We start from the raw sequence: 25,318 nt of genomic DNA, 5'->3' as shown, positions 1-25,318 counted from the left end.
GAGGGAGGGGGTTGTGTGAGCGTTTCCAGACCCTGCCCTGCACCTTGTGCCCTGGGCACGCGAGAGCCAGTGCAGCATGAGGTGTGGCCAGGAGGCCCTTTGACTTACCTTGTGCTGGAGCAAAAATGACCAGCTGGCAGGGGCTGGCTAGGTCATGGGGCTGGTAGCTGCACCCCTGGGCTGACCCCTCCCCCTCCCCTAGGGCTTGCACAGGAGGGGGTGGGATTACCGCTGGAAGAGAGGGGGGAGTTGAGAGCGGCTCACAGCCTGTGAGCAAGGCGAAACCCCAGACTCAAATGCTGCAGGGCTCACGTGCCTCTTCCCAGCAGTGCCTCCTGCCCTCTCTAACCTCCCCTCAGTCCTTTCCCCCTTAGCAGCTGTGTCTGTCCCTGCCTTTACTAGCACCCAGGCTCTCCTCCCTCCCGGTGTGGGGGTCACTCACCCTTGTCCCAGGCCACTCTCAGGGCTGCACCCAGGCTCACGTGCGCCACGCTGCAGGTGTAATCAGGGCTGCTGCTGGGTTTGATCTCAATAGTGGCCCAGGTCTGGTGGGTCCCACCTCCGCTGGGAGCAACCCCCAAGCAGCTCGTCTCCTGGGGCTGCGGCTCCCCGCTCTTCGGCCAGACGACAGCCACCTCCTTGGGGTAGGAGCCCTGGACCCGGCAGGACAGGGTGGTGAGTCTGTGCCAGGCTGACGGCCTGTCACTCCCTGTGCGCTGGGGAGCTCTGGGAGGGAGGAGACACTTGTATGGGTGACTGCCGCTGATGGATACTTGGGCTCGGGATCCCTGCCAGGAAGCTCCACGGGGCCCCTGCACTGGGCCATACAAAGCTGGCCATCAGCTATTTCAGGGACGAGCAGACGATGTCAGGGTGGGAGCAGAGGGGACGGGAGGCATGGGTGAGCTGAGCTCGGGGCTGCAGGCAGGGGGTCTGATAGAGCTGATCTCTGGCTCTTAGACATGCGGCCAGGGCACAGACACCCAGCGGGCTCCACCCAACGGTGGCGCTTGACTGGAGGGACAGGGCACGCTGTGTCCCACAGCAGTGCTGGGGTCGCTCAGTGGCAGGACCGAGATGCAGCACTCGCCACCCCAAACACAGGGGAATGTGGTGAGCATCGCCAAGGGGGAGGCAGTGCCCCGGTCAGGGCTGCCCTGGGTGGCTGACACCAGGACTCACTGCTTTGCAGTACCGCCTTCCCATACTGCAGGTACATCCACAGCCACTCGATACAGGTCTCCGCCAGGTAAGATCCTGCAATCTGAAGGTGGGTCTTATCCTCGTTCCACCTGCGCTGGGTGACCTGGGCCTGTGGGGCTGCTCCCAGGCGCCCGTTCTCAGGTCACAGCTGACGACTCTTCCCCGTCATAGGCCAACTGCATGTAGCCTCCAGTGCTGCATTTTCTGCTAAGCTCACAGCCATACATGGACAGGAAAGTGCGAGACCCTGAAATGCACATGGATCCAGGCCTGGGTCAGGGTCACAGCCCTGGGGAGCAGGTGCTGCCAAGGGCTACCAGGCTGGGCAAGGGCAGAGTCCACGTCATTAGCACTGGGACAGCTTGCAGTCTCCACTCAGGGAGGGCAACGATGAAGGGGCACAACTGCAGCCCATGTGCAACCTGGGAACGCAGGAGCCCAGGGCTGGGGAGGAGGGGTGGGAACGGGTCTCTGGAAGGGAAAGGGCAAGGTTGGCAGAGAAAGGGGCAGGGTGAAACCAGCCTGGACAAGTCCAGGATGGAAAGCAGAGTGGAGCTTCTCCTCATGGGAGCAGCGCAGGGCTGAACAGCCTCCCCACGGGGCAGCAGGGACAGCAGTGAAGCCCCAGCTCTGGATGCTGCAGCTGCCCTGAGAGCAGGGACTGGACTCTGAGGTCTCAGAGGTGCTCCCCAGGGCTGTGCCCTGTTCAGCCCAAGCCCTGCCCTGCGCCTGGGGCAGTGACAGGGCCTGGTCGCTGCACCCCGCAGCTCCTACTGCGTGGACGTCAGCATCACACTGCATTTCCGCCTTCCAGGCACTGGCAGATAAAGATTTATTGGGAACCTGGGCAGACAGGAAATTGGAGCCCCCCTCCAGAGAAGGGCCCCGAGCTGCCCCCAGGCTGAGGCAGGCAGCTCTAAGCCCCACGTGTGCTGCCCAGCCTTTCCTCCCAGTAGGAGCAGAGAACGAGGCGTCTGGGGCTGCGGGGAGGCTCAGGCTGCTGCAAGGGTGGGGATCTCCCTGCCCGCAGCCCGGTGGAGCCGCGGGGTGGGCCCCAGCTGCAGCCTCCGCCAGAGAAAGCGGCAGTAGAGGGGAGTTGGAGCCAGCCCGTGGGTCTGTAGGCAGTAGTGCCCACCGGGAATCCACCCACCCCAAGCAGCTCCCAGAAGCCGCAGGACGCTGCCCGGACACCTACGGCAGCACTGAGCACCCCTGGGCCGGGAGAGGGGCGAAGCAGAGTAGAGCGCTATCCTTGGCAGGCTCAGCTCACCTGTTCCCCCAAGGATTTTCTCTCCTCCAAGCTCACACTATTGCCATCACCCCCACTGCACCCTCATGGTGGGAAGCAGCCTTCACACCCTGCTGCACCAGCAACACGATTCAGAAAAGTCCAGGTCGAATTATTCCTTCCAGAGCCTAGGACACCAATCGGGATCCCAGGCAAAGCCTGTGCGCAGACACACACATGTGTACGCATAGTAGCAGTAGAGATTTCCCAGGGGGCCCTTGGTTGGCAGGAGCCCCTGGGCCCAGGCCACAGCAAATAGCTTGTCTGTGACATTAAAGCTCTGCTTGGCTGCAGCCTGGTGGAAATGGGGGTGGGAGGGTGGCAGGAATGGGGGGAGTTTGGGGTAGGGATTGCTTATTGTGGGTTTGAAAGATTGCTTGTAACAAAAGGAAAGACAGGGAGAGGTGAGATGAAAATATATATGTTATATATATATTAAAATACATATTTTCATATAGAGGTGAAATTAAAAAATATATATATAGTAGACAGCTTGTCTCTGGCTCTGACTGCCTCCTGCATCTTCCTGTGGTTGGACATGGTCACGGGGCCTTCCTTCTGCAGCCCGCACCTGCTCCGGGACTTGTCTAGGACCTGGGAGAGCGACCGAGGGTCCATGGGCCATCGCCTCCTGTGAGGCGGCTTGTAAAGCCCCCGCTGCCTCAGGCGCTGTCATGCAAAATACCTGATGAAGTCGGTTGTTTTGCTCTCTGTGCCAGTCGCCAGCTTCGAAATCTGGCTCATGTACCTTTCCCAGAGGAACAGGCGGGTGTCTGGTCTCCCCCTGGCTCCAGCCCACTTGCTCTTGTAGAGGCTTCCTTGCCACCTTCTCCCATCTGTACCCCAGAGGAAGACACACACAGCTCTCTGGATTGTGTGGATGGCCTGCTTTGGCGGGGGAGGACTGGTAGCAGCCCCATGTTCACGAGTGCCACGCATCCCCCCATGGAGAGGTGGCGTGCGTGCCACAGATCCAACCTCTGTTTAGCCTTGCCCTCTGCCTTTGTCCAGGCCTTCCTTCCATTCAGATCGGGGTCAAGTTCCACCTTGAGGGTCCTGACCCCCTCACGAAGCACAGAGGCCCCCAGGGACCTCACCCCGCTTCCTGTTTGGCAGCTTCTGGTTTGGCTGCCCCTCCTCCCCCCAACCAAAGGGAGAGGAGGAAACGTGATTCTGTCGATGGGACGTGAGGCCGGGGAAGAAGATCAAGAGCGGCTGGGGCTGTCCCTGCCCAGCCGAGGCCTCCTCTGTTCACCCAGCACCAAGCAGCTGATGCCCCGGTGGAGTCTGGCATCCACAACAGGAGGAGGGTGTCCAGTCAAAAGTTCCCCTTGTCCTGATGGTGCTACTGGTGCCAGTCTCCCTGTGGACACAGCCTTGTCCTGGAGTTGCTGCCAGGATGCAGAGAGCAGGCGCTGTGTGCTGGGCAAACTTTTTATTTAGTTTTTGAAAAAAAAATCAATACAGATATATCACTTTACCTCCAACCCTCTGCCAAGTGGCCCTTGTGGTTCTCTTGGCAGCTTAAAGCACACTTGGACAGGTAAACTATTAAAAACCCATGGCACACTTCATACCATGTATCCGCACACGCATCTCCATTCCCGTACCCCCACCCACCACCCTCCTCAGAGGTCCTGCTCCTGAAACAGCCTATGCCAGACCCCTCTCCACCAGGTGAGCTCTGCGTCTCCTTCCTGTCCTCCTCTTCAGTCTTCCTGTAGTACCGGTACATTTGACTTAGTCCCATTTTAATACAGTCCTCGACCGTGGGGTCTGAGTGTCTGTTGATGAGCAGGTTCCTGGCTTTCCACAGTGCAGACCTGAAGCAGGAGATGAACTGGTGTGCGCTGGGCAAACCAGAGCAGCAGCTTAGTCCCTGCAACCGGACTTGGGGAATTTTATCTTACAGGAGAGAGAGAAGACGGGGGCTCCAGGACACTGATTCAGTGCCAGTCCTGCTTATTTCCCTGCTCTAAGACTCCTTTCCCAGAGCATCTCCCCTTGGCTTCCCTGCCAGACTCCAGGTCCCGAGACACAGAGAGTGCGGGGGAAGCTTGGTGGCCCCACAGTCCTCACAGGCCTTTGTAAAAGCCTTTGATCTCGTATCCCACGATCACGTCTTGGCAAAACTGGCCAACTGCGGCCTTGGCCTCCCCGCGTTCCCGGCTGGGAACTGGCTCTGTGGTCGGCTCCAGAGGGCGGTGGTTGATAGAAGTCAAGTGCTGTGGTGTGCAGTGACCAGTGGGGTCCCACAAGGCTCAGTCCTTGGACCTATCCTGTTTGACATCTTCATGAGTGATGTGGACATTGGTGTCAGAAGCGGACTGGCCAAGTTCACCGATGACTCCAAACTCTGGGGCAAAGCATCCGCACCTGAGGACAGGCGGGTGATCCAGGCTGACCTGGACAAGCTCAGCAAATGGGCGGATGAGAACCTGATGGCGTTTAACACTGAAAAATGCAAGGCTCTCCACCTCGGGAGAAAAAAGCTGCAGCATCCTAGGCTTGGCAGCGCTATGCTGGCTAGCGCTACGGATGAAAAGGATTGGGGACAAAACGCTGGCGTGCATCCATAGATGCTTCTCGAGCAAATCCCGGGACGTCATTCTCCCCTTGTACTCGGCCTTGGTGAGGCCGCAGCTGGAGTCCTGCATCCAGTTTTGGGCTCCACAATTCAAAAAGGATGTGGAGAAGCTGGAGAGAGTCCAGAGGAGAGCCACGCGCGTGATCAGAGGTCAGGGAAACACACCTTACGACGACAGGCCGAGAGCCATGGGACTCTTTAGCCTGGAACAGCGCAGGCTCAGGGGTGATCTGATGGCCACCTATAAGTTTATCAGGGGTGACCACCAGGATCTGGGGAACGTCTGTTCACCAGAGCGCCCCAGGGGTGACGAGGTCGCACGGTCACAGACTCCTGCAAGACCGCTTCAGGCTGGACATGAGGAAGAATTTCTTTCCTGTCCGAGCCCCCGAGGGCTGGAGCAGCCTGCCGGCGGGGGTGGTCTGGCGCCTGCACTGAACCTTCAAGAGCAAGCTGGACGCTCGTCCTGCTGGGATCCTGACCCCGGCGGACTGCCTGCCAGGGCGGGGCGGGGCGGGGCGCGACGGTGCCCCGGGCCCCCTCCGGCCGCAGTGCCTGTGGGGGCAGCACCGGCCGCCCCCGGCGGCCCCGCCCCACGCGCGGGTGGGAGCAGCAGCGCGGCTGCGCGGGTAGAAGCGGGGCCGCGCCTGCGCTGTCGGGGGCGGGGCGGCGGCGCCTGCGCGGTGCGGCCGGGAGCAGAGTGCTGCGAGGGCCGCGCCACCGGCGCTGAGGAGCGCGGACGGGTCGGGCCCGGGCTCCGGCGGTTTCCCTGCCAGCAGCGCCGGGGCTCGGCCCCGGGGCCGCCCTTCGTGCGGGAGAGGGGTCGGCGCGGGCCCGGGCATCCGGCGCTCATCCACCCCCTGGCACGGCTGCAGTACGCTCCAGGGCCAAGGGTGAACCAGCCGCTCACAGTACTTCTGCCGACGAGGCTTTTAAAGAAAAACTGCTGCCAGTTCTCTGGTGGGACACTTGAGCACCTGGCTCCACCCGAGACTGCCGCAGTGACGGCCCCGTTTGAGCAGCAGCAGGAAGAAAACGCTGTTCCCCCGCGCTGGCGCCTTCTTCCTCGAGAAGCTGCTTGGGAGCTGAAACAGCTCGTCTGTCTTTCCCAGTCTAGGACTGAACAGGAAGAGTTAAGGTGAAGGCTGAGTTTGCCGCATGGCTCAATGTTTTAAGTTTCTCACGTCGACCTGGCTGGAAAAATCTCTTTAATTTTTGTTAGAAATACATCTCACGTTTCATAACTAAAATCGTTAACAATTCAAAAATACATACGCTCGACTTGTTACAATAATTATACATGTTTGTCGTTGAAGAAAAATATCAAAAACACATACGTTTTGATCTTTTAGTAAAAACAATGGAAATGTTTGTTATTTTTGGCGATGGTTATTGTTTGTCCTCCTAATACAGCATGGCAAAAATATCCCCCAAATATCCATTACTAATCTAGTGAATTGGTGCTAGTTTACTTCCCAATGACTTCACAAGTATCTGCTTTGATTAGCTTTGCTAAATAAAATAGCCAAATCCGTAATTCAGCTTTCTGATGTAGCTGCAAAACTAACCTGAAAAAAATGCCAAATAAATCCCTGCTTTCAAATGCATAGTGTGTACCTTCTAAAAATGAAAGCTGCATTTAGCTCTGAGTCATGAATAATATATATTAAAGTTGCATTGAACAACAAGAATGCACTTTTTGTAGAAAACAGTGATTCAGTTGAGGTTTCTTGATCCAGTAATTTAAAATGTGATTTAAATCGATTTGATTTGAATGCAGTCCTCCCGGTCTTCTACATCGGTGAGGTCTGTTGTTGATGCTGAGTTACGCAAAGCCAGCTGAAAGGTCAGCCCCTTCCTAACCCTTGCAGTAGCCTGTGGCGCAGGGTTTTGGTGCAAAGCAGCAGTGTGGGCGGAGGCGGGAGGTTGCAGGCAGGAGTCACGCCCTGGACCTCTTCAGTCGATGCCTCTGATTCAAAGTGCTGTTGAGCACACTGCTCTGTGACGGGTCGAGGCGATTCACTGCAGGGAAAGCCGCTGAAAAGGCCCCAGAGCCTCCCACTGACGCCGGGCAGGACCTGAAAGAACCGGGGCTCCCTGGCAACCTGGAGAGGACCAGCACGAACCGCTGGCAGGACGGAGGAGTGATGGACACCCCCGTGGCATGGAGGCGTGACAGAGGCCCACCCTACCTTTTGTAGAAGAGGAGCGGAGACCCCAGCAGAGTGTACAGGACCCCTGGCAATGGGGAGGGGCGAGGAGACCTCCAGCAGAGGGGCAGAGACTCCTGGCAGCACAGAGGAGGGACACAGACCCGTGCGGAGCAGTGGAGGCTCCTGGAGGCAGCATCCACCACAGCGCTCCCGCACATTGCATGGTAGCACTGCTCTGCAGCATCAGTGGCAGTAACTCCTGTGTGGGCATCCCTGCTCAGCCCTTGCTGCTTTGCCTGGCATACGGGGTAGAGCCCCTAGAAGAGAGTTGCAATCCCAAGCAGCAGGGCCTCCAGGTGGGCCTTCCTACTCGGTGCTTAGTGGTAGATGCCCTGGGTGGCAGCCCTGGTAAGACTCCCTTCCCATGTGGCTGGGTTCAGTAGTGGCTCCCTGGGTCGGTTTGCTGCTACGACTGATCAGTTCAGAGGTGCAGTTAAAGGTTAATAGTTAAGGTTTTGCTCGGGGTGTCCCCTTGCTCCCGTTTCCCCTTGAAATGCACCTGTTCTCATTTTAACATTGGCTTGCAAGTGTGCAGCTTTGTTGACATGAGAGCACCCAGTTCAAAGTTACTCTACCAAGTTTCTGGGTGGGGGTGGAGGTGACTTTGGGAAGTTGATGTAAAACCCCCATATGTGTACGCAGCTGTTCTTGTTGCTGTGCAGTGCCTGACAGAACAGCAATTTAAAGGCCTTGCAGGGTGAGTATGACCTGTCAGATTGGCACCCAAAACTGAGCTTTGGCTCAAGCAAGGACCTGCCCAGGCTGGCTTCTTCAGGAGAGTTCCTCAGTGGTGGTGATGTGCATTTTGGGGTGATCCAACATGGGTTTTGCTCCATAACCCCAGCATGGATTTTTCCATATAAGGCCAGCCTAAACTCAGCTCCTTATTCAGGCGAATGTTTGGTACACAGGTTTAGGAGTGTCTCAACCCGGTGAGAGACCGGTGGGTTGACACCGATCAACACGCTCGAGCAGGTGGGTACTAACGGCGACTACACTCGTGTGGTTACAGAAAAGTTGTTTATTTACTTACGCTACGAAGGGTTGCAGCATAGGCTGGAGTCTTCGTTACAGAGTTAGGCGTTGAGTAGATGGATCGGGAGCTGCTAGCCTACTGCGGCTTCCGAGAGCTTAACGACGAGAAGACGGTCATGCAGGGTCGGGTTACACCGGGAGAATATCGGTGGCGGGAGACAGTCTACATAGGTGGCCGGCCTACGTAGTCTCGCGTCTGGGTTGCGTAGCAGCGTCTCTACCAGAGGTGGAGGTGATCTTCCTGAACAAAGGACGGGGGAAAGTTTTTATAACTTTTCTTATCTGGTTTTACTCTGTGTCAGCCAATCATGACTACAAACGGATTCTTCTTTGTCTGCTCAGGTTTCAACACAGGTTTTTTTCTCTCTCTCTCCTGTCAGCTCAGCTGTCAGGAAAGGGGGTGGCTTTCTTTTCATTTGTGTGGTACTGAGCCTGTTTGGTCACAAGAGGGCGAGCACATCTCATTAATCTGATTTTACAGTTTTAATTGGACTAACTAATTAGAGGCCTCATTTATCTCGTTACCATAGGTACGGTATCTTTTTTGACGTTCAAGGTTAGTTTCTCCTGTGTGTGGGGGGCTCGAGTGATCTGGATGGGGTACAGGCAAGGGTGTGCATGTGGCACTGTTGTTAGCTTGTACTTGACAAGGAGGATGTCAGTTGGCAGACTGGGTCTTGAATGCCAGGCTTTGGGTCAAGCAGCGGCCTACCCAGACTTCTTCATGACAGCCCCCTTGTTGTGGAGTTTGGGCCCAGATTGTAGGGCAAAATCCTATTAGAGTTACTCTAAACACATCTGTGCTTTGGGATGAGTCCAATAGGATTTTGCCCAACAATCTGGGTCCAAACTCAGCTCCTTATGCTGGGCTATGTACAGACCATGCAGGCCTGGAGGGAGAGGTGTTAGTTGGAATATCCCAAATAGGATATTCCTCCATAATCTGGGCCCAAAGCCGCCTCCTCACCTGGGTCAATGTACATACCTCACAGGCCTGGGGGGCTGTCAGCTGGTCGATGGGCACTTGAGATGTGTGCTTCAGGTCCGGCAGGGGGTTCCAGACTTCAGGGGAGTCCCCCGGTGGCGGGGACTGGGGGTTTGGGGAGACCCCAAAAGGCTTTTCCCTGGTAATACTAGCCCAAAGGCAGCTCCTTATTCAGGGCTAAGTACCTAGCACAGGTCGGGGTGGGGGGGGGTGTCAGTTGGCAGCCTGGCACTCATAAAATGGGCTGCAGGTCAGACAGGGGCCTGCCCAGGCTTTTTTGGGAGAGTCCCCTAATGATAAAGATATGCGAGGCAGCACAACTGGCCTGTGAGACACGGTGTGTGGCCCCTCCAGGCCAGGCCCGTGCCCTGCTGGACTGGTCCTGTCCCTCCTCCCCGGCCCCTGCCCCTCACTCAGCCGGCTCTGCCCTGCCCTGTTGGCCCCGCCGCTCCCCCGCTCTGCGCTTCCTCTCCGGCCTGGCCTGCCGCGCCGGGTCCGTCCTCTGCGGCCTCTCCGGGAGGGGGCAGGGAGCACCCGAGGGCACTGCTGTTGACCCGTCACTCTCCCACAGGCTCCCACTCCTACCGGCATTTCTACACAGGGGTGTCGGATCCCAGCCCAGACGTGCCCGCCTTCGCTGCCGTGGGCTACGTGGACAACCAACAAATTCTCCACTATGACAGCGAGATATGGAGAGACGAGCCACGCGGGGACTGGGTGCAGGGGGCCATCGACCCTGACTTCTGGATGGGGAAACCTGGGCCCTGCGGGACTGGCAGGATGGAGTTGAAGGGGACCTGATCACACTGCAGTTTTGCTACAATCAGACCAGTGGTGAGTATGGGCGGGGGCTGTGGGGACCCTGGGGAGACTGACAAGGGAGTGGGGGAAGCATATGCCCTTGGTGGGGAGTGGGGTGTTTTGGATGTGGGGGGTGGGCATAGAGCAGGGCTGACCCAGAGCAGCCGGCCATGGGGTAGAGCGGGGCCAGACCTGGAGCAGTGGGGGGGGTGGAGTGTGGCTGGACCTCAAGGGGTGGGGGAGATGTGGGGCGGGGGTGGGGGCAAAGCAAGTCAGGACCCGAAGTGGCCAGGGTGGGGTAGAGTGGGGCCAGACCCAGAACAGAGGGGAGGGGTGGGGTGGAGTGGGGCCAGATCTGGGGCGGCAGGGTGGGTAGAGCAGAGGCGAGAACTGGTGGGGGGTTTGGACCCAGAGTGGCAGGGTAGAGAGGGACCACGCCCTGAGTGGTGGGGGGGTTGGATGCAGCGGGGTGGGGGTAGATGGGGGCAGGACCCGGGGTGGCAGGGAGGGGGGTTGTGGAGCGGAAGGGACAGGTGGGGGTGGAGCAGAGCCAGACCCGGGGAGCAGGCAGGACCTGGAGGGGTGTGGGGTCAGATGTGGGCAGGGTGGGGTGGAGTGGGGCTGGACCCAGAGCAGTGGGGCAGGGGGGTGGGGTCGAGTGGGGCTGGACCTGGAGCAGCAGGGGGTGTGATGGGGCTGGACTCAAAATGGCGGTGGGGGGGCATAGAGTGGGGCCGGACACGGGGGTGGACAGGGCCTGGAGTGGCAGGGAAGGGTGAGGGTGGAATGGGGCTGGACCTGGATGGGGGGGGCAGGGCTCTATCCCCTCCCCGCGCCCCCTCATTCTTGACTGGCAATTTGCTAGTATATGTATAATTTTAACAAAAGCTTTCTTCGCACGGCATGTTTAAAGCCCACATGCCTGCTACAATAAATGCAGACCCACGGTCCTGTGCACCCATCTCTCTCCTCCTGGGTTGTTCCAGCCTCGAGGGTTTCCTGACCCCACCCCCCTCCCCCCAGTCACATCAGAGACCCAAGCCCCATGCGTGGGGGAGGCTCACGCTGCCCGCTTCCAGGGCACTGGGGACCGACTTGGTGTCAGGCACCAGGAAAACCAGGTGAGGGGGCCAGATCCTCCCTCCCCCCGCGCCATGCCAGCCCTTCCCCAGCCCACACAGGAGGGAGCCTGCCCGGCCCTGTGCTCCCTACGAGCCTCTGCCCACTGCAGACTTCTCCCTGGCCCACACTGTCCATGCAGCCCCTCTTGCCTTGGGTGGGTGCTTTTTCCTTTGCCCTGCCTGTTCCCTGTGTCCCTGCCATCTCCCACCCCTCGGTGCTGCATCCAAATACCTTCTGCAACCCACCACCCTGAGGCCACAGTCCACACGCCTCGTGCCCCGTGCTCTAGCGCTCAGCTCTCAGCTGGGGCACCAACCACGTCACTAGGGGGAGCTGAGCAGGCAGAGGCTGTGGCGGGCCAGTAGGGGGTGCTCCTGCGTTGAGCCGCCCACCTCCCTGTGCCTGACCACCTTCCAGACTCCGAATGCCTCCCTAGGGGCGCCTTATGCTCGGCCGACCCCTCTCCTGGAGCACACTCGCTAGTCTGGGGGTAACGTGCCGCCACCACCCCGAGAAGGGACTGTCTCGGCCCTGTGTCCTCGGGGAAACACAGGCCTAGTAGTCTGATGGGTATTCGACCCGGTACAGGCACTTGGGGCACTTCCCCAAGTCAGGGGGCAAAAAGCAAAGTCTCCCTTAGTCCGCAGATCTAAGGGGTCTCTTAGGCGTAATTTAGACCCACCCCTCAATAAGTCTCCCACACCAGTCAAAAAGAAGGACTTTATTGATTACCGGGGTAGGGTGAAAATAGGGTACAAGATTGAGCAATATCCTAGAAATCCTAAGGAGCAAACAGTGTGGCGGAGGTAGCCTTTTGATTACGCATCTGCGTTACTGCCAGCTAGATATCAAATCCGATTGAGTAGCCTACTCACAAGCATTTTCCAGAGTTCGCCCGTTTCCCCTCTGGAGTCTGGGGGTGAGAGAGACAGCTCGGTCCCGATGGTAAGGCCTCTCTGTCTCCCCTGCTTTGCTACTGCTTTACCTCATGGCCAAAGAGAGCGAGACTCCTCCCCCACGCTAACGTATATAGCCCCTGTGACCTCATTCACCTGGTCCAGTGGAGGTCAGCTGGGCCCATCCTAATCAAATGGTTGCAGCTCAGAGATTTTAGTCACAGTGTCACAGGGCAGAGATTTTGGGGAGAAACAAGGTGGCTTTCTGCCACAGAGGCAGGAAATGTGGCCAAAATGTCTACAGGGGAAAGGGGGTGGCACAACAGGTGTGGAGGTGGAGTTGGGTCTGAGGGAGGAGGAGGTGGCTGTGGAGTCAGAGGGGTCCTGGGGTGGGCCAGAAAGGCTGTGAAGGGGCTGCTGGTCCCTAGAGGAGCTGGTGTGGGTGCCTGGACTGGCAGCAGAGCACGGCAGGGCTTGGAGGGGCAGGAAGGGACCACGTGATGGGAGGGGGTGTTGGGGGTGTGGAGAAAGTGGGGGAGGGAGGCAGGAGGAGGCCAAAGGGGGATTGAGAATCCCGGGGGAGAAGGACCGGACCCCCCCGGGCGTGTGAGGTCCGTGGTGGGGCAGTGACCTTGGAGACTCAGAGGTCTGTGCTGTAGGAGCTGTGGGGTGCAGGCACTAGGCCCCATCACCTCCCTGGGAGCAGGGCAGGGGTTGGGCTGATTGAGACACAGCGCTGGGGAACACCTCCGGGGCTGCAGACTCTGGTCCTTGCTCTGGTCCGTTGCAGCCTCCAGTGCTTGGGCTCTGCTCCCGCTGTCCCTGCTGCCCCACTGGTAAGCTGCCCAGCCCCACACTGCTTCTATGAGAAGCACCACTCCGCTTTCCAGCCCGGACTTGCTCCAGCCCTTTCTCTTCCCGGGGCCCATTTCCACCCCTCCTCCCCAATCCTGGTGCTCCTGCACTTCCAGGGCGCATGTGGGGCACAGTTGTGTCCCCTCGGTTTTGTTCTCTGTGAATGGAGACCCCAAGATGTCCCAATGCTACCCCTGCTTCCCCTCCACCATGTGGTCAGCTCTGCTCCTGCCCAACCTGTCAGCCCTTGGTGGGTCCTGCCCGCTGGGGCTGTGCTCTCTGGATCTGTCTGTGTTTTAGGCTCTCACAATCTCCAGTTTATGTACAGCTGTCAGATCCATGAAGATGACAGCACTGGAGGCATCATGCAGTTGGGCTACAATGGGAGAGAATTCATTAGCTATGACCTGAGGACATGCACCTGGATGGCATCTCCATTCCACTTGCACTGGGTGATCTGGGCCTGTGTTGGGACGAAGAGCCTTCTTCAATATACAAGAGCTTACCTAGAGGAGGAGACCTGCATCGAGTGGCTGTGGAAGTATCTGCAGCAAGGGAAGGCAGTGCTGCAGAGCCGTGAGTCCTGGTGTCACCTTGTCCAGGGCGGCACTGACTGGGGCACCCCTTGCCCCTGGAGAATGCCCACCCTAACCCCTTGTTTCTGGGGTGGTGAATACTGTGTCATTACTGCCACTGGGTAAGGCTCTAGCACTGTTGTGGGACAGGGGACACCATGTCCCTGCCCTGATCAGGCCCCCCATGTGGGTGCAGCCCGGGGGGGGGGGTGTACCCCCAGCTGTATGTCTGAGACCCAGAGATCAGGTATATCAGAACCTATTTCTGTGGCCCCAAGCCCAGGACAGCCAGGTCTCCTGTCCCCTGTGCTCCCACCCCAATGCAATCTACTCCTGCCTGAAATGGCCGATGAAGCCAGTTTTGTATGGCCCAGTGCAGGGACCCAGCCCGGCCCAGCCCAGCCTTCTGGTTGGGATCGTGGGCCCAAGGATCCAGCTGGGGTAGTTGCTGTAATAGGTATTTCCTTCCTCCTAGAGCCTCCCAAGGCACAGGTGAGCAACAGGTGTTCTGGGATGGACTCACCACCCTGTCCTGCTGGGTCCATGGTTTCTAGCCCAAGAAAACCTCTGTCACCTGGCTGAAGAATGGGGAGGCACAGCCCCAGGAGATGAGCCACTCGGGGATCCTTCCCAGTGGAGATGGGACCTACCAGACCTGGGCCACTATTGAGATTTACCCCAGCAGCAACCACAAGTACACCTGTAGTGTGGAGCATGTGAGTCTGGGTGCAGCCCTGAGGGTGGCCGGGGGCAGGAGTAGGACGGGTGAGTGACTCCTTGCATGGGGAGACAGAAGACCTTGGTTGCTAGTGGAAATAAGGGCTTTTAGGGGAGGGAAGGGCTCAGGGGGAATGGGGGAGGGAAGGGGCACTGATGTGGATGAAGTGTATGATCCTTTCAGTGGTGCGGGCTTGTCTGGGGTTTTCCCGTGCTCACAAGCCCATTCCCTCTGTCACAGCCTGAGTCCAACATGATGCTGATTGTGGGCATCATTGTTGCTGTGGTGCTGGTCATCGCTGTGATAGGTGCAGCTCTTTTCTTCCTCAGTAAGTGCTGGGCAAAGCCCTTAGCTCCAGTCCATGCCCTTGGGGTGGGGGGGCAAGTGGTGAGGCCTCATGACTGCCATGCCTGGGACCTGGTGGGGGACGGTGGATTCTCCGGCTGCTCTGGGCTCCCAGGTCCATGTGCTCGCAGAGTGGTGGCAACAGCCAGGCCCTAGCCCCAGGGCTGTGAGGCTGCCTTGCTGAGGGCCCCCGAGGGCTGCTCTTGGGCTTCATGTGAACTGTGCCACACAGCCCCATCCCTCTCTTCTGGCCATGCATCCCAGTTAGCTCCTTTCTGTGCAGGCAGCTTCTTCCTGGGCTGTGGCCCCAGGTCAGAGTTGTGCTTGGGTATGGAAGCATCTGCACTCACTGACCTCTTCCTTCTCTCGGCAGGGAGATGAGGAGCCAGATACTGAAAATCATTTGCCAAAAAATCACAGAAATTCATGAAAAGAACAGAGCCTGCTGTTTTACTGCCTCCCGAGGAAAGAGTGGGAAGAAGGGTTTATGGAAGGCAGAAGTGCACAGCCTTAACTGGGGGATGGGGGAGAGGGAGTTGGAGGATGAGACTGAAATTGCTTCCTTATTGCTGGTTCCTGGTTCTTTTTTTAAAGCTAATCCTTTCACAATTCAAGGTTGTTAGTAATGAATGGCACAGGTTAAAGACTCCATCCTGAGAGGTACAGAGGGCCCCATCTGTCGCCAGGACCCCTCGACACGCGAGGTCTACTGCCTACCTGGAGCAAACTTCAGGACGTGATGGGGATGATCCAGGCCATGATCCAGCCCACCGATTACTACCCCATGGTCCTAATCCATGTGGGTATTAATGATGTGGCCAAGAGAAGCCCTGATCGCCTGATGGAGGACTACCACTCTCTGGGGTGCATGCTAAAGGAGATGGGTGCGCAAGTGTCCAGTGTCTATCCTGCCAGTGAGCAGATGTGGAAGACAGCATGCAACGTGCATCGCAGAGACCAATTGGCGGCTTCGGGAATGGTGTCTCAAGGCAGGCTTTGGCTTCCTCAACCATGACCGGCACATCACAACAAGAGACATGCTCGGATGGGATGGACTCCACCTTTCCCTTAAAGGTAAGCGTGTGTTTTCTTCTAGGTTGGCAGACCTCCTCCTGTGGGCTTTAAACTAGGCTTGTTAGGGGAAGGGGAAGAGGAGGGTGGAGGAAACATTGGACTGTCAGACCAAGCAACACCCACAAGTACAGCCCGGCCTACACCGACGAGCGGACATATACACAGGTAAGCGACAGGGGCCAGAGTAATGCTGAAAATAGGGGACAGTGCCCACATCCACAGGAGGCCTCAAATGCCTCTACACAAATGCTCGTAGTATGGGAAACAAGCAGCAGGAACTCACCCTCCTGCTGGCTGACACCAGCCCGGACATAGTGGGGTTCACTGAAACGTGGTGGGACTCAACGCATGACGGGGCGGTGGATGTCAAGGGCTATAGGCTGTACAGGAGGGCCAGGATAGGAAAGAAAGGTGGGGGCGTGGCACTCTATATTAAGGAGGACTACCCATCCTCATCAATTAGCAAAGAATCAGAGGAAGGGCACTCTGAAGTGCTCTGGGTTAGGATACAAGGCAGTCGAGGGGAAAGAGACTTAATGGTGGGGGTTTACTACAGACCACCCAACCCGGGGGAAGAGCTCAACCAGGAATTCTTTAGTCAGCTGACGGAGGTCGTTAGTGTTAGAAATGGAGTATTGTTATAATATTGTTAGAAATGGAGTGTTGTTAGAAATGCACAGTTTGCATCTTGTACCTGATAAGCAAAAAACACTGCCAAGGACTTTTTTTTTCTTGGCCAGCCTTGCCACAGTTCTTCTTCTACTAAATCACACTCTCCCCCAGCCTCCCCCTAGCTTTTCTCATGCAGATTACAGAAGCTGGAATTCAACTGACTGTGTCCTTGAAAGGCGGCGGCGGGGGGGGGGTGGGTTTAAACTCTGGGTGACCTAAAGAACTTTCTGAGCATGCACAATTAGCTGATGCATATTTACTTCTCCGCCCTGCATACTTAAGTAGTTAATTATAATGTACATGCGATGGATGTAGTGATGTAACCACACATATGTTTGTATGAAACGGAAATGAGCTGTAAGAGTTCCTGTTTCTGCACACGTGCCCAGGAGGAAGAAGGATAAATACAACCTGCAAAGTTCCTCAGAGGTTCGGAGTAATCTGAGTCTTTGACTCTGCTCTGACCCTATTTGCAAATACACCTTTTGTGCTGCTAATAAGTGTGTGTCTGAGATTGTTTGTGAGCCTCCAAAGAAATGAACTGCTTTTTGCATCAAATTTGGCACCCAACGTGGGGCACCTTTGGACTACCCTGGAATTCAGTGACAAGACCGTCTCTGCCACCATGGGGAGTGCGCACCGAGCCGCCTTTTTCGGCTCGCCCAGGGGTTTGAGACGTGAGTCGGAATATTCGGGAAGTTAAAGGCTCCTGTGCAAATTTTTGGTTTCTGAGGACACCAGACACACACTCCGGCATTCTGATCGAGATCTCTGGGGTATCTGAGTGAGTATACAAATTCCCTTGCCCAGTTTGGTCTGGGTCCAGGAACAAAGACGTATACGATTACCAGGAAAAATTTTGGCCGGGTTTTCGTTATAAACCGTCTGTTGTAAGGACCTTTTGGTATTTGGTGTGCATTGAGCGCACTCTTGTGGGCATATGGGTACGGGTCGCTCCCGTGTAGAGAGCTCAGATACGCCTTTAGGATGTATATTATGGAACTTCAGTAAATTTGGAAAGCAGGCAGATTATGGAGTGAAGATGAAAAAGGGTGATTTAATTAAGTTTTGTCAACTCGCGTGGCCAACATTTGGGGTCCACTGGACCCCAAAAGGATCCTTTGTAGTAAAAGAAATGATAGCTATCCATGAAATAGTTATGCAGAACGGGTATTGGAATCAATTTCCTTATATCGATTGTTGGTTGTGGGTGGTTCAAAATCAGCCACCTTGGATTAAGAAATGCTTAGTAAAGTCTCATGTGATGGTTGTTAAAGGAAAGACTCGAGGAGGACCGCCTGTACTCTCTGAGTCTAATGAGGGGGAGGATTCTGAATTGACTGAGTATCGGACCCAGTCTCCGGTCACCCTGTCAGGTAGCGAGGATGAATCAGACACCTCTTCGGGATCCAGTCCCTCCGCACCACCGCTCCCTCCCTCAGGGAAACCACCACCGGCGTATCAAAGCATACCTAATGATTCAGAGCGTGAGCCTCAGCCAAGTGCCCCATCTGAATCAGGGAATAAGGGCTATTATTTGCACAAGCCTGTAGAATCACGGCCGGTGCTGAACTGCCCGATGCGAGAGGTTATGGGAGAGGGGGGCAATGCAACTTTTGTCTACACCCCATTTAGTACTTCAGATTTATTTAACTGGAAGAATCAGAGCCCCTCTTTTTGTGAAGACCCTGAAAAGAGGAGGGACCAGTTTCAATCTATTGGGCAAACCCATCGACCCACTTGGGCTGATGTCCAGATGATGCTCCAAACCCTCCTGACCCCGGAGGAAAGGAGATTAGTGTTGGGGACAGCAGAGCGCGTTGCAGCAGCCAGGGTAGAAGCAGAGGGAGCTGCTGGTCGTATCTTGCGTGATACCTGCCCTGTTGAGGAACCGAGATGGAATAATCATACTGCAGAAGGAAGAGAGCTGAGTGCACGGTATCTGGGGATTATAGTGGAAGCAATGGGGAAGGCAGTGCCTCGGGTTACTAATCTGTCTAAGTTGTATGAAGTGAGACAGGGAAGAGAAGAGGATCCCTCAGCTTTCCTCGGGAGGCTGTATGAGGCGTTCCGCAGGTTTTCGGACCTAGATCCAGAAGCCCCAGATAATCAACGCATGGTAAATCTTATGTTTATTGGTCAGTCCGCTGCTGATATTCGTAAGAAGTTACAGAAAACTGAGGGAGGTGCTGGGAAACCGATTTCAGAGCTGGTGGTAATTGCATATAAGGTATATGGGAATCGTGAGCAAGTGCAGGAGCGCAAGGAGGATAAAAAGGCTCCGCGACAGATGGCAGCGCTGGCAGCTGCTATAACTGGAGGGAACCCTGGAAAGGCTGGGATGCAGAAAGGGAAAGGAGAAAGAGTGGGAGCAGACGTTTGTGCTTACTGCAGGGAGAAAGGACACTGGAAGAGGGAATGCCCAAAGTTGAAGGAGAAGAGAGAGGGTGAACCAAGAGGTCACCTCATGCAGGCAGAGGAAAAGGGTGAGGACACAGAATGAAGGGGACGGGGATCTAAGACCACTACCCTTCAGGTTGGAGCCCGAGAAGATCCCATGGTAACCATTAGGGTTGGTGGCAAAAGCTTTGAAGCCTTGGTGGATACTGGGGCTACATTTTCAATGATTCCAGAAAACCCCCCTGTGCAGGAACTAGTGAACAGCATGTACTTGTGGAAGGGATTGAGGGAACGCAATCCCGACTCCCTGTTTGTAAACCACTCCTCACCAAAGTGGGGGACCATTTGCTTGAGCACTCCTTTGTATATTCTCCAAGCTGCCCAGTTGCACTACTTGGGTGGGACCTACTCACAAAATTGCAAGCCGAGATCTTTTTCAGAGACGACCAGATGGTGGTCCAGCTACCTGTCAAGCAGAGCTTGAACTATCAGATGGCTCTCCTGGAGGACCGGCGCCCTGCAGTAAGTTCTGAAGATCACATGACTGGAGTAGACCCTTCGATATGGGCTGATGGAACCCCTGCACAAGCTAAGTCGGTCTCCCCGGTAAGGATCATACTCAAGGATGGGGAGGGGCCCGTTCGGGTAAAGCAGTATCCACTCAGCCGAGCGGCCAGAGCTGGACTCAAGCCGCTAATAGAGAAATACAAGAGGTGCGGATGGCTAGTGGAAGGGTCCTCACCATATAATACCCTCATTCTTGGAGTGCCGAAGGCAGATGGGGTCTCATACAGACTGGTCCAAGACCTACGGGCAGTAAATAAGAAGGTCCTTTCAGACCATCCTGTAGTCCCGAACCCACACACGATTTTGACACAAGTACCGGGGGAAGCTGAAATATTTTCCGTGCTAGATTTAAAAGATGCTTTCTTCTCCATTCCCCTTCACCGAGAGAGTCAAAAATTGTTTGCTTTTGAATGGGAGGATCCAGATACTTTCCATAAAGCCCAACTCATGTGGACAGTTCTTCCACAAGGATTCATAGCAGCCCCCCATATTTTTGGACTTGCCCTTCAGAAGGACTTGGAGGAGTGGAAGGGAGCACACCCCGCAGTGACTCTCCTCCAGTATGTGGATGACCTGCTAGTTGCAAGCCCAAACTTGCAACTATGCGAGAAAGCCACCAGGTCACTGCTAAACACTCTGGGGGGAAAAGGATATCAAGTCTCTAGAGAGAAAGCCCAAATATGTCAGTCTCAAGTTACATTTTTGGGATATAAGCTCTCAAAAGGAGTCAGAGCCCTGAGTGCGGATCGCATACAGGCAATCCAAGGTCTAACCCCACCTAAGTCACCCAAGGAGCTGCGGGCATTCCTAGGGCTAACTGGGTTCTGTCGACTATGGATACCAGATTATGGTGGGAAGGCTAGACCACTGTATGACTCCCTGACTAAGGAGAGTCTCACTGAATGGAAATGGAATAAAGAAATGCAGCATGCCTTTGATCTGCTTAAGGCAGCATTAACCCAGCCCCCTGCCCTGGCCATCCCAAATAGTAAAAAGCCATATCGACTGTATGTTCATGAGAATCGAGGGGTCCCATCAGGGGTGCTGACACAGCCATCAGGCCCGACCTGGAGACCCGTGGGATATTACTCAAAGGTTCTAGATCCAGTTGCACTCGGGTGGCCAGCCTGTCTTCGGGCTGTGGCAGCCACAGCAGTGGTTGTTGAAGAAGCCCAGAAGATAGTCATGGGTGCAGATATGGAAATACACACCCCTCATGGAGTTCCCCAGATTCTAGGGACTGAGGGAGGAAAGTTTCTTAACCCCTCCAGACAATCACGGTATGAAATATTTTTGCTCTCTAATCCAGGACTTACTTTCAAACATACTACAGCCTTGAACCCTGCAACCTTGCTGCCGGAGCCAGGGAAACCGACGCATGACTGCCTTGAGGTCCTGAACCAAACCACACAGGTGCGGCCTGATCTTGCTGAGGACCCAATTGAGGACCCAGATGCTGAATACTTCATAGACGGCTCCAGGCTCTGTCATCGATGGAAAAAGACGAACAGGATGTGCAGTGGTAACCTTGGATAAGGTAGTATGGAGGGAGTCATTGCCGAGCTCATGGTCGGCACAGGCCGCGGAACTCACTGCGCTCACCCGAGCATTACAGCTGGGGACAGGCCGGCGGGTTAATGTATACACTGATTCTCGCTATGCTTTTTCTACAGTCCATGCTCACGGACTATTGTGGAAAGAAAGGGGTTTCATTATGGCTTCTGGGAATAAAATTGCTAATGGCCCCCAGATTATCAAGCTACTAGAGGCACTCCACCAGCCTAAAGAGGTAGCAGTCATTCATGTGCGGGCCCATGGGAAGGCTGCTGAGGAAAAGCATAAGCTTGGAAATGCAAAGGCTGATGTGGCAGCAAAGGAAGCCGCATTTATTGGTAGAGAAGCGGAGGAAGTATCCAGGCAGGCCTTGTCCCATGCCATATGGCCATACATCCAGGATTTAGCCCCACAGTATTGCCCTGAAGAAGATAAATTTGCACAGAAAGCTTGTGCAAAAAAGAACTCCCGGGGGTGGTGGATAGTACCGGGAGGAAAGGTCATGATACCCAGGCCATTGCTTCGGGAAGTGCTGCATGAGCTCCATGCAAGAACCCATATGGGAGGCTTGGCTATGGGTGATCTAGTGATCCGTCAAGCAGTAGCCCCAGGGCTATATGTAGAAGCTCAGCGCATTGCTACCAAGTGCATCACATGCCAGAAAGTAAACCCTCGAAGGAAACCCCCTGTGCCAATGGGAGGTAGACCCTGGGCAGCGTACCTTGGACAAGCATGGCAGATTGATTTTGCTGAGCTCCCACAGTCCGGACATCATCGGTTTTTACTTGTTATGGTAGACCAGCTCTCTGGTTGGGTCAAGGCATGGCCCACCAGGACTGCCACTGCGGCTACAGTAGTGAAGTATTTGTTGCAGGAGATCATTCCCCGGTATTCCCTGCCTGAGTCCATTGAGTCGGATCAAGGACAACACTTCGTGGGAAAGGTGGTTCAAGAAGTCGCACAAGCTCTCAAGATCACTTGGAAACTACACACACCATGGAGACCACAGAGTTCAGGACAAGTGGAACGCATGAATAGGACCTTAAAGACTCTACTCACCAAAATCTGTATTGAAGCACGCCTTAAGTGGCCTCAAGCATTGCCGCTAGCTCTTACTTGCATTCGAAACACTCCCCGACGGGGCCTTAAATTAACCCCATATGAAATTATGTTTGGCAAGCCCCCTTGAGTCTTACCCCCTGGGATGCGAGAAAATGTAACTTTTGAATTAGGTAATAGTGAGCTTCATATGTACGTTATTGCTTTGCAGTCTGTCTTGTCTTCTCTTCACAGGTATGCAGCCTCCTTTCAGCGCCTGCCTTTAGACGTACCGGTACATGACTTCTCCCCGGGAGACTGGGTCTTGGTGCAGCAGTGGAAAAAGGAACCTTTGACTAAGAGGTGGAGTGGCCCTTTCCAGGTACTTCTAACAACCCACACCGCTGTAAAGATTGCTGGCCATGACCGTTGGATACACCATACCCGTGTGAAATGACATCCACGAGCATCAGAGGACATCAACTCCCAAGACGAACTCACTCTGGAAGCTGAGTCGTCTTCGGAACAAGAAGCCAGCAAGTGGAGCTGTGAACCTACTGGTGATCTCCAAGTGCGCCTGAGACGGCTTAATCAAAGTTCAGAAAATTAGACAAGAGAGTAAAAAGGGAAAAGTTTAAGCTGTATTTGATCTCATGAAAGGGAGAATATGGTGGGAATCTTAATATGCCTTGTTGTTATCTATGTAGTAAGAGAAGCAGGATTGAGCAGCCCTAGCCACCAGCCTATATGCCCGCTTCCCCCAATTGCTCCCCCAGGGACAAATTTGTATGTTGACATGATGGAAAGAATTGCAGGTACCTTCAATCTTACCAACTGCTGGGCCTGTGGGGGACTCTGAGAGGCCGGAGAACAGTGGCCTTGGAGGGCTTTTCCTTTGGCCCCAACATGGTTGGTAAGTGATAAGGCGGATGTTAAGAGTACTGGTCAAGAATGGGATGAGAACCGCAGCTGGGATCTTTCCCAAGTGGCATTTGGAGAGTACTGTATTAGCAATAATGGTACAGGGAGGAGTTTGGGATATAGCCAGTGTACATGGACATTGAAATAGGTCCGAACATGCACTACCTGTTATGCCCTTAATTGCAGCAAGTATGCAGGTCAATGGAACCCTACTGCTGTTAAGCTCCCAAACTCCACGTGGATGAAATGTAACTCATCCACTCCACAATCATCCCTACATGATGAAGACACCTGCTTCAAAAAGGTCAGAAGGGCAAGAGTATCACGTTTCGATCCTAACATTACAAAATGTCAGGCATATAATGAGACCCGAAGTGAACGATTCATACCCTACTTCTATAATTGGCAATGGGCACACCTGAATGGCACGATGGTGTGGTTTAATAGATATTGGAGTGCCTCAAATGACACAAATGAAATAACCGAGTGCGAGTATAGGGATAAAGATGGCGTATGGAGATGTCAGCTTAAACCGCGTGATTATTACACCGGCCCTTTAGGGCATAGGGACAACAAATACTATCCCCCTCTTTTCTGGTGGAACCGTGACCCCCTGGCCTTGGGAGGGGAGAACAGGGCCTTAAAAGGACATTATTGGATTTGCGGAAGGCGAGCCTATATGGTACTGCCACAAAGGTGGACAGGAACCTGCTATATTGGGGTAATTGTACCAGCTTTCTTTTTGCTACCATCTGAGGTTGGAAATGAGTTGGGAGTCTCTTTGTATGATGATTGGAAAAGGACCAAGAGAAGTATTGATGTAAGTTTGACACGGGGTGGCTCCCAAAAGTGGAAGGAGGATGAGTGGCCCCCTCAAAGGATTCTTGAGTATTATGGACCAGCTACATGGGCTAATGATGGGAGTTGGGGATACCGGACACCAATATACATGCTAAATAGAATCATCAGGTTGCAGGCAGTCTTGGAAATAATTACTAACCAAACTGCCACTGCTCTCGAGCTACTGGCCCGACAGAGTTCCCAGATGAGCGAAGCCATATACCAAAATCAAATGGCCTTAGACTATTTACTCGCAGAGGATGGCGGAGTCTGCGGAAAGTTCAACCTTTCTAATTGTTGTCTCCAAATAGATGATAATGGAAAAGCAGCCTTAGAGATTGCCAAAGAGATTAGGAAAATAGCCCATGTACCAATACAAACGTGGGAAAACACATGGGATAAAGACTGGTGGTCTAATCTACTTGGAGGACCCTGGTGGAAAAAAGTAGGGTTTGTATTTTTGTGTGCTCTGACTGGTTTGATTTTTATTCCTTGCCTTACTCCCTTTCTCACTAGATTGATAACCACCACAGTTGACGGGATGCAAGTTGCAGCAGTCCCCCTCAAAGCGCAGACTGCAGCAAAAGCCATGGTCCTCAGAAAAATTCCTTGTAATTATCTTGATCTGCCTAAATGAAAATGGGGAGCAGAAAGCATCTTGAGGGGGGAATATTGTTAGAAATGGAGTGTTGTTAGAAATGCACAGTTTGCATCTTGTACCTGATAAGCAAAAAACACTGCCAAGGACTTTTTTTTTCTTGGCCAGCCTTGCCACAGTTCTTCTTCTACTAAATCACACTCTCCCCCAGCCTCCCCCTAGCTTTTCTCATGCAGATTACAGAAGCTGGAATTCAACTGACTGTGTCCTTGAAAGGCGGCGGCGGGGGGGGGGGGGGTTTAAACTCTGGGTGACCTAAAGAACTTTCTGAGCATGCACAATTAGCTGATGCATATTTACTTCTCCGCCCTGCATACTTAAGTAGTTAATTATAATGTACATGCGATGGATGTAGTGATGTAACCACACATATGTTTGTATGAAACGGAAATGAGCTGTAAGAGTTCCTGTTTCTGCACACGTGCCCAGGAGGAAGAAGGATAAATACAACCTGCAAAGTTCCTCAGAGGTTCGGAGTAATCTGAGTCTTTGACTCTGCTCTGACCCTATTTGCAAATACACCTTTTGTGCTGCTAATAAGTGTGTGTCTGAGATTCTTTACGAGCCTCCAAAGAAACGAACCGCGTTTTGCATCATTAGGTCGAAGGATGTGGTAGTCATGGGGGACCTGAACTTCCCGGACATCTGCTGGGAAGAGCAGTCAGCCAGGTCTGACCGCTCATGTAGGTTCTTGGTCAGAGTGCAGGACCTCCATCTAACCCAGGAGGTGCACAGCCCCACTGGGGGAGACGCCTTGTTGGACCTGGTGCTGGCCACGGGAGATGACCTGGTGCAGGGGCTGCGGGTGCTCGACCGCCTGGGCGACAGCGATCATCGCCTGCTGGGATTCACCATCCAGCGCAAGGTGGCAAAGGCCTGGAGCAAGGCAGCGGCCCCAGATTTCAGAAGGGCGGATGTCAGTGAGCTAAGGAGATAGACAGGGAAGCGCTGAGATCCTGGAGGGGAGGGGA

The 25,318-nt window shown here is 54.6% G+C and overlaps 3 protein-coding genes across 3 annotated transcripts; 2 read left to right on the top strand and 1 right to left on the bottom strand.

Annotated features, from left to right (window-relative positions):
- Positions 1 to 387: 387 nt before the first annotated feature.
- LOC149851794 (uncharacterized) lies at positions 388 to 3,109 on the bottom strand. The gene is made up of 5 exons (XM_090030383.1): positions 3,002 to 3,109; positions 2,669 to 2,786; positions 2,354 to 2,415; positions 1,171 to 1,339; positions 388 to 838 (listed from the first exon to the last, which is right to left on the bottom strand). Exons 1-5 carry the CDS (start codon positions 3,107 to 3,109, stop codon positions 435 to 437), a joined length of 861 nt encoding a protein of 286 aa, XP_089886509.1. The 3' UTR covers positions 388 to 434.
- LOC149851793 (uncharacterized) lies at positions 3,032 to 8,926 on the top strand. The gene is made up of 2 exons (XM_090030381.1): positions 3,032 to 7,587; positions 8,203 to 8,926. Exon 1 carries the CDS (start codon positions 5,030 to 5,032, stop codon positions 6,218 to 6,220), a length of 1,191 nt encoding a protein of 396 aa, XP_089886507.1. The 5' UTR covers positions 3,032 to 5,029; the 3' UTR covers positions 6,221 to 7,587; positions 8,203 to 8,926.
- LOC149851792 (uncharacterized) lies at positions 8,383 to 24,871 on the top strand. The gene is given in 7 exon segments (XM_090030382.1): positions 8,383 to 8,510; positions 9,614 to 10,086; positions 11,136 to 11,233; positions 12,790 to 13,682; positions 13,916 to 14,276; positions 14,519 to 14,606; positions 14,997 to 24,871. Coding segments are annotated over 7 exon segments (2,049 nt in total). The 3' UTR covers positions 15,005 to 24,871.
- The last annotated feature ends 447 nt before the right edge of the window (positions 24,872 to 25,318 follow it).

This window comes from Crocodylus siamensis, unplaced genomic scaffold, assembly GCF_052110815.1.
Source record: "Crocodylus siamensis isolate JL-2025a unplaced genomic scaffold, ASM5211081v1 HiC_scaffold_192, whole genome shotgun sequence".
NCBI lineage: Eukaryota > Metazoa > Chordata > Crocodylia > Crocodylidae > Crocodylus > Crocodylus siamensis.
Note: the sequence above shows the minus strand (reverse complement) of the source record. Positions and strands in the feature narration are given on the sequence as shown.

Bases quoted from the DNA above. Each gene is read 5' to 3' on its own strand.
- LOC149851794 (XM_090030383.1), bottom strand. From the start codon at position 3,109: ATGGACCCTCGGTCGCTCTCCCAGGTCCTAGACAAGTCCCGGAGCAGG. The intron at 2,416-2,668 runs GTGTGTGTCTGC...CTCCCGGCCCAG, and splicing joins CTGCTACTATGCGTACACAT to GGGTGCTCAGTGCTGCCGTA. The intron at 839-1,170 runs GTCAGCCACCCA...GAAATAGCTGAT, and splicing joins GCAAAGCAGTGAGTCCTGGT to GGCCAGCTTTGTATGGCCCA.
- LOC149851793 (XM_090030381.1), top strand. From the start codon at position 5,030: ATGAAAAGGATTGGGGACAAAACGCTGGCGTGCATCCATAGATGCTTC.